The sequence below is a fragment of the Mesocricetus auratus genome, unplaced genomic scaffold (assembly GCF_017639785.1).
Source record: "Mesocricetus auratus isolate SY011 unplaced genomic scaffold, BCM_Maur_2.0 Super-Scaffold_100018, whole genome shotgun sequence".
In the NCBI taxonomy this organism is placed as follows: domain Eukaryota; kingdom Metazoa; phylum Chordata; class Mammalia; order Rodentia; family Cricetidae; genus Mesocricetus; species Mesocricetus auratus.
This window is the reverse complement of record NW_024429199.1, coordinates 12355403-12371111: the sequence shown is the minus strand read 5'-3', so window position 1 is coordinate 12371111 and position 15709 is coordinate 12355403. Positions and strand designations below refer to the sequence as shown.

The following is a 15709-nucleotide window of genomic DNA, read 5'->3' as shown; positions in this document are numbered from 1 at the left end:
CTTGATAAATTTTCAAAGTATTAAGTTTTTATTCATTTTATGAAACATATTTAAAATAATTTATATTTGTTGATAATATTAGATCTGTTCTTAATTTCTTTTTAAAAATGGTTATAACTTTTCCTTACACTGTATGCAATAAAATACCATATCATTTTTCTCTCTAACTCTTTCCATGTTCCAATATGTCCTCTTCCCAAATTCATTGCCTTCTTATACTTTCTCTCTCTCTCTCTCTCTCTCTCTCTCTCTCTCTCTCTCTCTCTCTCTCTCTCTCTCTCTCTCACACACACACACACACACACATACACACACACACACACACAACTCTCATAACCCATTAATCCAAATTAAGGCTTATCTTACGTGCACTGGTATGAGGTAGTCCCTTGCCAGAGTTTAAAGTGTTTGAAAGCTAAGGTTGGTAGAACCCTTTAAAAAGAATGATTTGTTTTCTCTTCCAGCAGCTATCAACTGCAGATAATTCCTTGGGCCTGAATTTAATTTCTTAGTTCATTTTGTTCGTATTGTTCATGATTGTGAAGTTTGGCTCCATTAAATTTGTTTATTACTTTTTGTAGTTTTTCAGGTATTCTTTAGGATATTGTGCATATGAGACTGTGTAAGATATGAATAATTGTGACTTAACCTTTTATTTTCACTGAGTATGCCTTTGGAGAGTTACCACTGATTTCAGATTTTAGAATATTGTTATTTATTGTGTACATGTCATAACCTTCCTTTTCTGCTGCATTGTTTTCAGTAAGAGATACCTATGAAATGTTCAAGAATCTTTTATAAATAGTGCTTTCTCTTGCTGTTGTCAAATTTGTTCTTTTTCTATATCCTTTGGAACTTCAACCTCATTATGCCAGGTGAGGATATCCTGCTTGCTTTACATTGAGTTTCTGTATTTCATAATTACTTTCTAAATATTCAAAACCCACAAAGGTTCATTTTCTTTTTTTATTAAAATATATTTTTATTTTATTTTGTGTAGAGATGGATGGGATGTGGGTATGGGTGGGTGGAGTGGCTACCTACAGGAGCCACAAGAGGGTTTCTGTTTCCTACAGCTGGAGTTAGAGATGGTTGTGAGCAACTTAATATGGATGCAGGGAGCCAAACTAGGGTTCCCTTGGAAGAGTAACAATAGCTCTTAACTGCTGAGCTATTTCTCCAGGCCTCAAACTCTTCTTCTTCTTCTTCTTCTTCTTCTTCTTCTTCTTCTTTGTTGTCTTCTTCTTCTTCTTTAGAAGCACTCTTATTTGCATATCAATCCCTCATTCCCTTGCCCTCCCATCCTCCCATGCTCCCCCAACCCATCCCAACCCCACCCCCAAGGATAGTGAGGCCCTCCACAGGGGACCATCAATGTCTACCACATCATTTGGGGGAAGGCCAATGCCCTCTTTCTTGTATCTGGGCTTCAATCATTTTCCCCCATAGGGAATGGGCTCCCAAAGTCCATTTTTGCTCTTGGAATAAACACTGGCTCCACTGTTAGAAGTTCCATGGACTGCCCTGGCCTCCTAGCTGGCACCCACATTCAGAGGACTTGATTTGGTTCCCCAGTTTTATGACTAGGGTCTCTGAGCTCTCACTAGGTCAAGTCAACTGTTTCTTTGGGTTTCTGTAGCACAGTCTTGGCCCTTTTTCTCATTCCTCCTCCCTAAATGTTCATTTTCAAGGATTCTGCCTTTTCCTGTCCTTCTGTTGGTGCCCTCAATATTGTGTTACCAATCACTGAGGCACAGTTTGTTTTTCTCTGCAATTTCCTTCCTTTTTTGTAGATTTTTTAAATTTAAATTAGAAACAAGGTTGCATCACATGTCAATCCCAGCTCCCTCTCCCTCCCCTCCTCCCACATCCCTCCAACCCACCCCATAATTCCCACTCTGTTCCCCAGGGAGGGCAAGCCCCCCACTTGAGGGCTATCTAGAGTCTGTTATTTCATTCAGGCCAGGGCCTGGGCCCTCCCCAAAGAGTCCAGGTTGAGAAAGCATCCCTCATTGTGGGAGGGGCTTCCAAAGTCCATTTGTATGCCAGGGATAAATATTGATCTACTACTTAAAGCCCCATAGATTGCCTAGTCTTCCTCATTGGCACCCACATTCAGGGGGTCTTGATTAGTCTCATGCTGGCCTCCTAGCCATCAGCCTGGCATCCAAGAGCTCACTCTTGTTCAGGTCAGCTGTTTCTGTGGGTTAAACCAGCCCAGTCTTGACCCCTTTGCTTATCACTTCTCCATCTCTGTCACTGGATTCCAGGAATTCAGTTCAGTGTTTAGCTGTGGGTGTCTGCCTCTGCTTCCATTGGTCACTGGTTGAAGGTTCTATTTGTTCCTCACACTGAACAATCTCAATTTTCCTCTTAGCATACCCACTGATTTTTTTGTTGCCAGTTTAAGTTTATTATTGAGTCTACCAAGTAAATATCTTATTTTAGGTACTGTTTTGTTTTAAATAATTTTTTTGTTTTTTTCCTTTTTCCTAGCTCCCTCTCCCACCCCTCCTCCCTTGTTCCTCCACCAGCCCCCAACCCCCAACCCAATCCCCACATCATTCCCCAGGGAGGGTGAGGCACTCCTTGGAGGGATCTCTAAAGTCTGTCATTTCATCTAGGGCAGGACCTAGGCCCTTCCCCATGTGTTCAGGCTGAGAATGCATCCCTCTATTTGGAATGGTTGAAATTGAAAACAATCTTATTTACATATCAATCCCAGTTCTCTCTCCTTCCCATCCTCCCATACCCTTCACCCATGAACTCCCATTCCACCACCCATCCACTCTCCAGGAAGAGTGAGACATCCCATGTGAGATCATCAAAGTTTGTCACATCATTTGGGGCAGGGTCTAGCTCCCCCCTCCCGTGTATGTAGATTGAGAGAGTATCCTTTCAGAGGGAATGAACTCCCAATGCCCATTCTGCACTCAGCATAAATACTGGTTCCATTGCCAGAGGCCCCATAGAATTCCTAGGCTTCCCAACTGACATCCATGTTCATGGGCCCTGGTTTGGTCCTATGATGGTTCCCAGCTGTCAAACTGGGGTCTGTGAGATCTCACTTGCTCAGATCAGCTGTTTCTCTGGGTTTCCTCAGCATGGCCTTGACACCATTGCTAGCTTTATCCATAGAAGTGTGTGTGTGTGCTTTGACCAATGATTGAATTTTCTTTATCACTTCAAGGCTCCTAAAGGAGAAGAGATTTTAAGAGAAGAAGAAGCTAGAAGAAGAAGCATGAAGAAGTTAGAGTAGAATAGGGTTATTAGAGTAAAAGCACAACAATAAAGAACACATGAAATAAAGAACATGACCTTCAGATTATGTGTGAAGTTACTATAGAAATCTTTGTGCACCTTTAATCCCAGTACTCAGGAGGCAGAGGCAGGTGGACCTCTGTGAGTTTGTGGCCAGCCTGGGCTACAGATCAAGTACCAGGATAGGTTCCAAAGCTACACAGAAAAAACCTGCCTCGAAAAACAAAAAAACAAAAAGGAAAGAAATCTTTTACCCCCTCCTTTGCTCCTGAGAACCATTTCATATTTAGAACCCGTGGTAGGGGCTGGAATAGGTCTTATAGTCCTTAAAAGACAAGACCAAATATCCACAGCTAGAATCTTAATAATCCCAATCCCAGATGTCTAGGTTCCAATGAAAAACAAAATTAATAACATCCACAAGAACAAAAGAAGCAATAAATACATAAGTCAAAGAAAATGTTAAATCTGAAAAAATCCAGGCACAAAACATTGAAGAAATCTGGATAATATGAAAAGACAAAATCTGAGACTAATAGAAATATAAGATTAAACCCAGGTTGAAGGCACAGAAAATATTTTCAACAAAATTATAGAAGTAAATATCCCTAATCTAAAGAAGGGAGTGTCTGTCAAAGTACAAGAAGCACAAAGGACACTAAATAGTTTGCAGCAGAAAAGAAATAACCTCCTGACACTTAATAATCAAACCTGTAAATGTACAGGTAAAAGAAATAATAATAAATGTTGCAAGTGAAAAAGAAAAAATAACATAGAAAGTCGGATCTATCAGAATAACCACTCACTTTCCAATAGAGACTCTAAATGCCAAAAGAACTTGCATGGATATTCTACAAACTCTGAGAGACCACAGATGCCAGCCCAAACTACTATACTCAGCAAAACTTTCAATGACAATAATGGAGAAAGAAAGACATCCTGAGATAAAACCTGATTTAAGCAGTATCTATAAATCAGTATCCACAGAAGACAGTAGAAGGAAAACTTTAACCTAAAGAGGTTAATCACATCCAAGAAATGTCAGGGAATTTTCTCCAATATGAACCACATATTCAGGCCCAAAGGAAGTCTCAGAAGATACAAAAAACTGAAATAATACCCTGAATCCTATTTGGCAACCACATATTTAGTCTGGGCATCAACAACAGAAATGATGTAACACTTACAAACTCATGTAAACTGAATAATATACTACAGAATGAAAAATGAGTTGGAACACAAATTAAGAATAAAATTTAAAACTTTTTAGAATTGAATACAAATGAAAACAACATACTCAAACTATGGAACACAATGAAGTATGTTCTAATAAATTCATAGCAATAAGTGCCTATGTAATAAAAATTGGAAAGATCTCACATTAGGAACTTAAGGGGGTACCTGCAAACTTTAGTACAATAAGAGGACATCCCTATCAAAAGGAATAGATGGAAAGAAATAATCAATCTCACGGATGAAACGAATAAAATAACAAGAACAACAACAACAACAACAAAAACCCTCAACAACAAAAGGTTTCAATAAAACTGAGTTGTATCTTTGAGAAAATCAGTAAGATCAACAAACCCTTAACGAAATTACCTAAAAGGTAGAGGGAGAAGATACAAATTAACTGTACTTGAGATGAAAAGGGGAAATAACAAGAGAATAATTAGGACATACTTTAAAAATGTCTACCTAATCAAATTGGAAATTCTAAAAGATATGGAAAATTGTCTTGATATACACCACCTACCAAAGTTACACAAAGATTTGATAAGTGACTTAAACAAATCTAATGGAAGATAAACATTAATTAAAAGTATATCAACCAAACAAAAGTCCAGGGTCAGATTATTTGAGCACAGAGTTCTACAAGACTTTCAAAGAACAACTAGTAACAATTCTCCTCAAATTATTTCACAAAATAGGAACAGAAGGAACATGATCCAATTATTTTTTCAAGGTCATGGATACTTGATGCTTACATGACATAAAGACTCAACTGAAAAAAAGAAAATTACAGGTCAGTTTCTCTTATGAACATGGATGAAAAAAATTCACTTCAATATTCAAAAAGTAAATCCAAGAACACACCATAAAGATCATCCACCATGATAAAGTAGGTCATCCCAGAGATTCAGGGACAATGGCTCAACATTTATAAATCAATAACTGTAATCTACCATATAAACAGAATGAAAGACAAAAGCCACATAATCCATCTTATTGTATACCAAAACAATCTTTGACAAAATCCAGCAACATTTCATAACAAAAACTCCTAGAGAGACTGGGTATACAGGAGACATAAGTCAATATAATAAAACATTTACAGAAAGGCCACAGCTAACATCTAACTAAATGTAGAGAGACAAAGATTTTCCACTAAAATGGAAAAAAAAAGCTGTGCACTCTCTTTTTCAATGTAGCAATTGAAGTCTTAGCATAGTAAGACAGGTGACGGAGATCAAGGGGATACATACAGGAAGGGAATAAATCAAAGTGTGTTTCTTGTTAGGTGGTGTGTGTGTGTGTGTGTGTGTGTGTGTGTGTGTGTGTGTGTGTGTGTGTGTGTATCCAGCATACCACTCCAGCCATATACTCAAAAGATTCTGCAATCTGCTACGGAAATATTTACTCAACCATGTTCATTACTACTGTATTCATAACACCAGGATGTTGGAAATAGCTTTGATAGCCACCAGTGGATGAATAGATAAAGTAACAGATATATTAACACAATGGGATATTACCCAATTGTTAAAATTAATGAAATCGTAAAATTTTCAGATAAATGACTGGAGCTAGAAAAGAATCCTCTAGAGTGACAGAATTGAGATCTAAAAAGACAAATGTTGTATGTACTCACTTTTATGTAGACTCCAGCTTTTAAATGAATAAGAAGGGTACAATTCATATGACTACAAAGATTGGGTATAAAGTAAGAGACTAAGGGAGATGAATGAATTCTGTTTGGAAAGGGTAGTAGACTAGGTAGGTATTGATAAATGAAAGGCAGGACTAAAAATTAAGGATCAAAAGGGGAAGAGGAGGGAAGAAAGAAGTGAGGGAGGACATATAAGGAGGGACAGCTAAAACGAAGGTCCATTTGAGGGATTGTATGGAAACCTAATACAGTAAAACTTGTTTGTAAAGAGAAGCCTTCCCGCCAGCCTGGTTCCAGAGATGCATCAGTCCCAAATAAACACACAGGAGGCTATATTAATTATGAAGCTGTTGGCCTTGCTTGTTTCTTATTGGCTAGCTCTGGCTTAAGTATTTATCCCATAATTGTTAATCTAAGTATTTCTCTTACCGGAGAAATTTCCAGGCTTCTTATCCCTATGGCAGCTACATCTTGACTCCCTGTGTATCTCCTTCCCAGCATACTCCTGGACTCCTAGTCCCACCTATCTTGGTTCCCTATTGGCCAACAGTGCTTTATTGAATACACACAGGACTTCCCCCATCATCTCTTTTCTGTCTAAACAAAAAGAAAGGTCTTAACTTTAATATAGTCAAATTATATATAACAGAACAGTTATCAGGTAAGAATACAGTTACAACATTTTGTCTATCAACATTTAACAAGATTTAAAAAAAATATCATCCATCCCATTCTGGTAGTCCAAAGTTCTATATGTAGCTTATCTTTTATCATAACTAAGGAAAACTATACTTATAACTATCTGCCTTCAACTCTATCAAAGACCACAGAAGGATAATATATAAACACTAGGATTGACAGAGACATCTTGCTGCCTGGACAGTCACCCGAAGTTCCTCTGTAATGTTGGGGCATCTATCTTCATGCCATAGGCCACAATGTGTCCAGAAGATTTCTCAGCAAAGCAGGAAATTTCAAACTGTCCATCTGCATCGGCAGTCTGTCATTCATTTTTCTGTGTCCTGCAGAAAGTCTCATAGACTCTTCCATGAAGCAGGAACCCTGTAGGACTGTTTGAGTTAAGCAGGCACTTTCCTGTGGGTCCTGCATGTCCAGATTATACAACAGTCAAGCAGTCTAAGCAAGAGCAGTTTGTTGCCCAAATGGCCAATCTTGCCCCAAACTGGACCTCTCTCATCACCAAATGAACCCTGAAGTACTGGGAGTGGGTTAAACCTAAATGATTTATTGACCAAAAGGGTCCATAAAAATCCCTCAACAATCCAGGATATTGCCAAATCTACTAGTTGCTCTTCACAAACTGATGGTAAGTTGCCATTGCTGAAGATAACACCTACACAATTCATTGAACATGGAGAAGTCAAGCTGGTGCTTAACTATAGCATTTACCCCTACTGAGAAGTCTTCATGGTACTATGAGGTACACTGCATGCTTTCAAAAGAGAAAGGTGACTATCTACTTATCTACAAACCATTAGATTTACAATGTGGTCTTGTGTGGAAGTTACACTAGTACAATAGTGGCTTGGGAGTAACCAACAAACAGCCAGTTGTATTGAAGGCCTACTCTATGAGATGAAATGCAACCCTGACACTGGTAGAGTTGCCAATAACCTAAGACTAGATATACCGGGGTACTAGGGGTAAACCAAAATCTATTGTTCTGCTAAAGGAACATAGCAATAAAATTACTCCTAATGATATCGTACTATATTCATAGATAAGTGCCTTGCTCAGTCATCATCAGAGAAGATTCCTCCTGTTGCAGATGAAAACAAACACAGAGACCTAGAGCTGAGCAATGTGCAGAAATTGAGAGATCCTGCAGCATTTGTAGTTTAAAAGTTTTCTATTTTTTGCCGATTTCCAATGGACTGGCTTCTCTCCTACCCAAAGGGGCCTCACAGCCGCTTATGAAATAACACTCTGATGCCTAATACTAATTACAATTGTTTGGCCAATGGTTCAGACTATTACTGGCTAGCTCTCTTTCATAAATTAATTCATTTCTATTAATCTATGTATTGCCACAAGGATGTGGCTTACCCCTAATGCTTGGGCATGATAATCTTTGGCAGTATCATGGCATCTCCCTGACTCTGCCTTGTCTCTGCATCTTTTTGCCTAGCTATATTTTTTCTGACCATTGGCCAAAACAACTTTATCCATCAACCAACAAAAGTAGCAAAGCATATTCATTATATACAGTAGGACATTTCATATCAAACACTTGGTTATAAATGGGATTTATTCCTTGGGCATAGGTACTTGCCAAAGAGGAAGCAGAAAGGCTGTAAGAGCCTGAGAAGATGAAGCACATCAAGAAAATGATGTCTTCTGAATACAGTAAGACCAACCCACGTATGAACTAATAGAGCCTGTGCACGTAGCCTGCACACATCTGGGCCTGAAAGTATCCCAATGCTGGGAGGGGAAGTAGACACAAGCCCCATCCTTAATCCAAAAGCAATCTCCAGTTTCTAATTGCTTGCAAATGAAAACTTAGTTTGCTCCAATATAATCTCCCTTGCGATACAAACCATTCAAGGCCAGCCACCATGGCCAGTAGTAGATTGCCAATACAAAAATGAAAGCAAAATGAAACAAACTACTGAAAATAGGCCTAACCCAGTGAGGTAGGAGATATATAAAATGACAAACTTGTCATGGGGCTCTTTGCAGACATCCACAACTGACCTGAATTCACTGATGGCTGCAGTGCTGCCAATTTCTGAATAATCACAAAAGAGCCGGGCTAGTTTCTTTATGAGACCATTATGGAGCAAGAGAAAGCCTGAGTTTGTGTCATACCCATTGTAGTAAATGTCAGGATACCTACTGTCCTTGCCAAAGTTTAGCTATTTTATTTTATATTGGACAGTTTTACAAGCATTTTCTCCCAGTGGTAAGGCTTCTTAAAAAGTTGATGATGATCTTTTTTTTTGTCAGATTTCTCACTGATTTTATGCAGAAAGGTTTACAGAAGTCTTTACTCCACCATTACGTACATCCCTTTTGAGTTTCCTAAGGCTTAGTAGTGTCTATGGGATAGAGAGAAGAGGGGTGGGGGCTCATACCTCTTCTTAGTTTCTCCCTCTCAACAGCACCATCCAACAAAGGATTAATTCACTGAGTACTCCCGAGTTCTCAGGGTACAAAACTTTTTCCCAAAATCCACCAATTAGAAAAGAAGATTTCATCAAATTAGAACATTCCATGTCAAACTACATCCCCTTACAGAATAGAAGTTCTTGGCACCTACACTGTATGGTAGAGTCAATTCACTTCTATTCATCTCACCACGTTCTATTTTCCAATGATGATTAATCTTACTTTTGTATTAAAACTTTGAATCATCTGATGTTTGGGTAGAGTCAACAGATGGAAATTGAGCAGGTGATATGGGATGTATGAACTTGAGTGAAAAACAATGTTAGAAAAGAAAATTAGCTAAACACCTTAACCCCAGTACTGAAGAGCAAAAAGAAGATGGATCTCTAGGACATTGTGGCCAGCCTGAACTACACAGTAAGTTTCAGGCCAGCCTGGACATTATAGTGAGATTTTTTTCTCCGAAGAAAGTTGGTTTTTTTTTGTTTTGATTAAAGAAAAAAGTTGTAAAACCACTCCAGAAACTACTGAATAGGAGTTTATTGGTTACCTCTTCTGAAAAAATGATTCAAATGTAGTAAAGAAATGAATGCAAAAGTTTATTTGAGAATCCAATTTTAGTGAAAATGGAATACAGAAAATACAATTACATTAAAATTTCTTTTAAAGCCATTTTATTTATTTTTTGAGATATACATATATAGAATATCTTTTTATCATGTCTTCCCCTAATCTCCTCCTCTAATTCCTCCCATACTGAGTCCCCTTATCAAGTTCATGTCCATTAAAAAATAGTCAACTAAGTCTAGTTAGTGATGCCAGCATGCACATGGGTAAACACCCATCTACTTGAGCATGGGAAACCTATATATGTCACACCTCTAGAGAACTAATTCTCCCTCCCTAAGCAGACATCAGCTTTCAGTAGATATTCAGATAAGCATAGGGCATATCCCTCTCCACAAAACTCAATTCCAAAAGGGTCAAGGACATTAGCAAACACTTGAAACCTTGACCATGATAGAGAATAAAGTAAGAAATTTGCTCAAACTCATTGGCACAGGAGAAAACTTTCTGAATAGTACCCCAGTGGCACAGGCATTAAAATCAACTTTTGACAAATAGGGCCTCATGATACTAAAATGCTTCTGTAAAACAAAAGATACCACCAATTTATTAAAAAGTAAACTACTAAGTAGGAAAAATATTTATGAATTTTACAAAGTAATGTATTGAGAGATCAATCAGACACCTATGGTTGTGGTCCCAGGTGCATACATGAGCATGCTGGATTTGTTCTGATGTGAGGGACAGGCTTGTGAACTCTCTAGGTTCCAGTCGGTTCATGGAAGGCAACTGAGCTTGAATCCTTGGAGTATTGATACTGGGTTGTCAGTTTCTCATGTAAGTGATTTCTCCCCAGTAAAATTAACCAATATCATCCCAATCCCATGTGCAACCATAAAGTAACTAAAGTAACAAATTCTCTCACTCTCTCTCTCTCTCTCTCTCTCTCTCTCTCTCTCTCTCTCTCACACACACACACACACACACACACACACATACATACAAGGAAGCAGACATTCCCATTCAAAATAGGGTAATGAACAGGGAATTATCAAAAATTAAAAAATGGTTGAGAAACAACATCCTTTAGTATCAGGAAAATAAAAATTTAAATTCAACCTATTTTGAGATTTTCTTTACTTCAGACAGAATGGATAAGAGAAAGAGGAGGAGGAGAAAATGTAACAAAAACAAAGAAAATAGCACCCACACACAAAATCAAAAGAAAATGAATAAATGTGGGTAAAGAAGAACACACAGGACTGTAATTTAATGCAGGAGTGAAGGAAACCAATATGAAACCTCCCCCAAAAGTCAGAAATAGATCTTCTACTTGATCCAGATATTCCACTGTTAGGCATATACCCAAAGGGCTATAGAGATATACTATCAAGATATCGGATCACTCATATGCTTGTTGGTGCTCTATTCAAAATGTACAGGAAGTAGGAACTTCTAGATGTCTACTAACCGAGGGCCTATATTTAAAATGTAATGCATTCAAGTAAATAAGCTATTACAAATACAATTTTCACATAAAAGAATGATGCTGGAAACAATCATGCAGAGTTAAATAATTCAGACCCAGAAAGACAAATAACATGTTACCATACATTTTCTCTCATTTGTGGTTTCAGTTTTGAATCTTCACACACACACACACACACACACACACACACACACACATCTCTCTCTCTCTCTCTCTCTCTCTCTCTCTCATATATATATATATATATATATATATATATATATATCCCATTCAGAATATACATCAAGGGGATTCTTAATTCAGAAATTGATACAATATTATAAATAATGAGGCAATTGGGGCATTTCACTTCAACTTATTATGTTGTTGTTTTTTTTAACTTTTATCTGCATTTCTTTTATGCTCAATTTATTCCCGTGCCATAAGTTTCTGCGTCTTCAGTTTCTTCTGGGACATCTTTTCCTTCTGTGCAACCTCCTCTTCTGGCTTTGGAACAATCTGTTCCTTGTCCGTGAGGATCACCTCGATATGGCAGGGGGAGCTCATGTATGGGTTAATCCGGCCGTGAGCTCTGTAAATTCGTTGACACATCTTAGGTGCTTTGTTCACCTGGATGTGCTCGATGACCAGAGAATCTACTTCTAGACCCTTACGCTCAGCATTGCTCTCTGCATTTTTAAGCATGTGCAGCAAAGATTCAGCACTCTTTTTTGGCCACCGACCCTGTGTCCAGCCCCACTGTTTGGCCTGGGTGCACCTGACAACTCCACCATTGTACCGCCGGAACGGCACACATTGCTTCTTCAAAGTGACAGCTTTCAGGTATTTGGTGGCTTTTTGGATATGCATACCCTTGATGGCCTGGGCAGTTTCACGGTTATCCTTAAAGTGAACCTGGAGATTTGAACTTCTTGACTTGCATGATTTTGGAGGGTTTTCCGGGTCGAGAGAGTAGCAAACCACCTTCGCAGATTACCTCAGGTCGCTTACAGGAAGAGAACTTATTATGTTTTTTATTTAATTTTTACATGTTACTCTCAGTTCCCTCTCCTTCCCCTCCTCCCCTGGCCCCACAATCCTCCCAAACCCCCACCCCACTCCTTCCCCCCTCGGCTCCCCAGAGAGGGTAAGGGCTTCCATGAGGGATTTTCAGAGTCTGTCATTTCATCCTGGGTAGGGCCTAGGTCCTCCCCAAAGTTTCTAGGCTGGGAGAGCAACCCCCCATGAGGAATGGGCTCCAAGAGTCTATTTGTGTGCCAGGAATAAATACTGCTGTACTCTCCAAGGACCTATAGATTGCCGAGGCCTTTTCTCTGACACCCAGGTTCAGAGTGTGGGGGGGTGTCTGGATCAGTCGCATGCTGGCCCCTCAGTCACCAGTCTGGGGTCCATGCATTCCCCCTTATTTTGGTCAGCTGCCTCTGTGGATTTTGCCAGCCTGATCTTGATTCCTTTGCTCATCACTCCTCTTTGCAACTGGGTTCCAGGTGTTCAATTCGGTTTTTAGCTGTGGGTATCTGCTTCTGCTTCCTTCAGCCACTGGATGAGGGTTCTAGGATGGTATATCATGGGAGTGCATTTAAGGTAGCCTTAATGCCAGTTGGTGTCATTCTTGTATATCTGTGACGATCTCACTAGTGCCAGATCTCTCCTCCAACTTATAATGGCTCCTCCTATTATGGTATCTCTCATCCTTCTTTACTCTGTTCTTACCCTGGCTCAACCTTCCTGTTCTCCCAGGTACTCCTCTCTCCTCCTCTTTTCCCCTTCTCTTTCTCCCATCTCCTTCTGCCCTTTACACCCCTCAATCCAATTAGGAGATCTCGTTCCATAACCCTTCTTGTGGTTACCATACATATCTTTCTTAGGCTCCTCTCTACTTACCAGACGCTCTGGCGGTGGGATTGTAGGATGGCAATGCCTGTTCCATGTCTAAAATCCATATATCAGTGTTTAGCTGTGGGATTCTGCCTTTGCTTCCATCAGTCATTGGTTGAAGGTTCAGTTTCCCAGACTCTCTTGCCGTGGGATTGTAGAATGCCACTCCCCAGATCTATGTCTAAAATCCATATATGAGAGAGTACATGCCATGTTTGTTTTTTTGTGACTGGGGTACCTCACTCAGGATTTCTTCTAGTGCCATGCATTTGCCTACAAATTTCAAGACTCTATTTTTTTCCTGTTGAGTAGTACCCCATTGTGTAAATTTACCACATTTTCTCTATCTACTGTTTAGTTGAGGGGCATCTAGGTTGCTTCCAGGTTCTGGCTATTACAAATAATATTGTTATGAATATAGTTGAGCAGATGTCCTTATTATATGAGTGTACGTCTTTTGGGTGTATGCCTAACAGTGGAATTGGTGGATCTTGTGGTAGACTGATTTCCATTTTCCTGAGGAATCTACATACCCATCTGCAAAGTGGCTGTGCAAGTTGGCATTCCCACCAGCAGTGGAGGACTTTTCCCCTTTCTCCACATCCTCTCCAGCATAAACTGTCATTGGTGTTTTTTATTTTAGCCATTCTGACAATAGTGAGATGGTATCTCAGAGTTGTTTTGACTTGCATTTCTCTGATGGCTAAGGACAGTTTCTCAACTGTCGCTAGACCATTTTAGATTCTTTTATTGAGAATTCTCTATTTAGTTGTGTAGCCCACTTTTTAATTGGATCCTTTGGTATTCTGGAGTTTTGTTTCTTGAGTTCTTTGTAAATTTTGGAGATCAGTCTTTTGTCAGATGTGGGGTTTGTGAATATCTTTTCCCATTCTGTGGGCTGTCATTTTGTCTTGTTAACAGTGTCCTTTGCCTTGCAAAAGTTTCTCAGTTTCAGGAGGTTCCATTTATCAATTGTCAATCTCAGTCTCTGTGCTACTGGTGTTATGTTATAGGAAACCGTCTCCTGTAGCAATTTGTTCAAGGGTATTTCCCACTTTCTCTTCTAAGAGGTTCAGTGTGGCTGGATTGATGTTGGGGTCTTTGATCCATTTGGACTTAAGTTTTGTGCATGGTGATAGATATAGATCTATCTGCTGTCTTTTACATGCCAGCATCCAGTTACTCTATCACCATTTGTTGAAGATGCTTTCTTTTTTCCATTGTAGAGTTTTAGCTTCTTTGTCAAAGATCAGGTGTTCAAAGGTGTGTGGGTTTATATCAGGGTCTTCCATTCGATTCTATTGGTCTACCTGTCTGTTTTTGTGCCAATATCAAGCTGTTTCAAGACTATAGCTCTATAATAGAGCTTGAAGTCAGGGAGAGTGATGCTTCCTGAAGTTCCTTTATTGTACAGGCTTGTTTTGGCCATCCTGGGTCTTTTGTTTTTCCATATAATGTTGAGGATTATACTTTCAAGGTCAGTGAAAAATTGTGCTGGTATTTTGATAGGGATTGCATTGATCTGTAGATTGCTTTTGGTAAGATTGCCATTTTTACTGTGTTGATCCTACCTATCTAAGACCATGGGAGATCTTACCATTTTATGATATCTTCTTTAATTTCTTTCTTTAAAGACTCAAAGTTCTTGTTATACAGGTTTTTCACCTGTTTGGTTAGAGTTACCCCAAGATATTTTATGGTGTTTGTGGCTATTGCATAGGTGACGTTTCTCTGATTTATTTCTCATCCCCTTTATTGTCTATATATAGTAGGGATACTGATTTTTTTATTTAATTTTGTATCCTATCACTTTACTGAAGGTGTTTATCAGATGTAGGATTTTCCTGGTAGAATTCTTTGGATCACTTATGTAGACTATCATATCATCTGCAAATAGTGAGTTTGACTTCTTTCCAATTTGTATCCCTTTGATCTCCATTTGTTTTCTTATTGCTATGGCAAGAACTTCAAGTATAATATTGAAGAGATATGGAGAGAGTGGACATCCTTGTCTTGTTCCTGATTTTAGAGGAATTGCCTTGAGTTTGTCTCCATTTAGTTTGATGATGGATTTTCGTATGTTGATCCATCCCTGCATCCCTAAGATTAAGCCTACTTGATCATGGTGGATGAATTTTTTGATGTGTTCTTGGATTTGATTTGGGAGTATTTTATTGAGTATTTTTGCATCAATGTTCATGAGGGATATTGGTCTGAAATTTCCTATCTTGGTTGTATCTTTGTATGGTTTGGCTACTAAGGTAATTTTAGCCTGGTAAAAAGAGTTTGGCAGTGATCCTTCTGCTTCTATTGTATGGAACAATTTGAAGAGTATTATGACTTCCTTTATTTTATGGTAGAATTCTGCACTGAAGGCATCTGGACTTTTTTTTCGTTGGAGGTTCTAGGATGGTATTTGACTACTTTAAATGCCCCTCCCTAATAATGATTTTGTTTATCTGTTCTTAATTTTATTTTGGTAAGTGATATCT

The 15709-nt window shown here is 38.8% G+C and overlaps 1 protein-coding gene across 1 annotated transcript; it reads right to left on the bottom strand.

Annotated features, from left to right (window-relative positions):
* Positions 1-11717: 11717 nt before the first annotated feature.
* LOC101837962 (60S ribosomal protein L17-like) lies at positions 11718-12203 on the bottom strand. Its single transcript, XM_040728332.1, has one exon. The coding sequence runs from the start codon at positions 12186-12188 to the stop codon at positions 11748-11750; it is 441 nt and encodes a 146-aa protein (XP_040584266.1). The 5' UTR covers positions 12189-12203; the 3' UTR covers positions 11718-11747.
* Positions 12204-15709: the final 3506 nt, after the last annotated feature.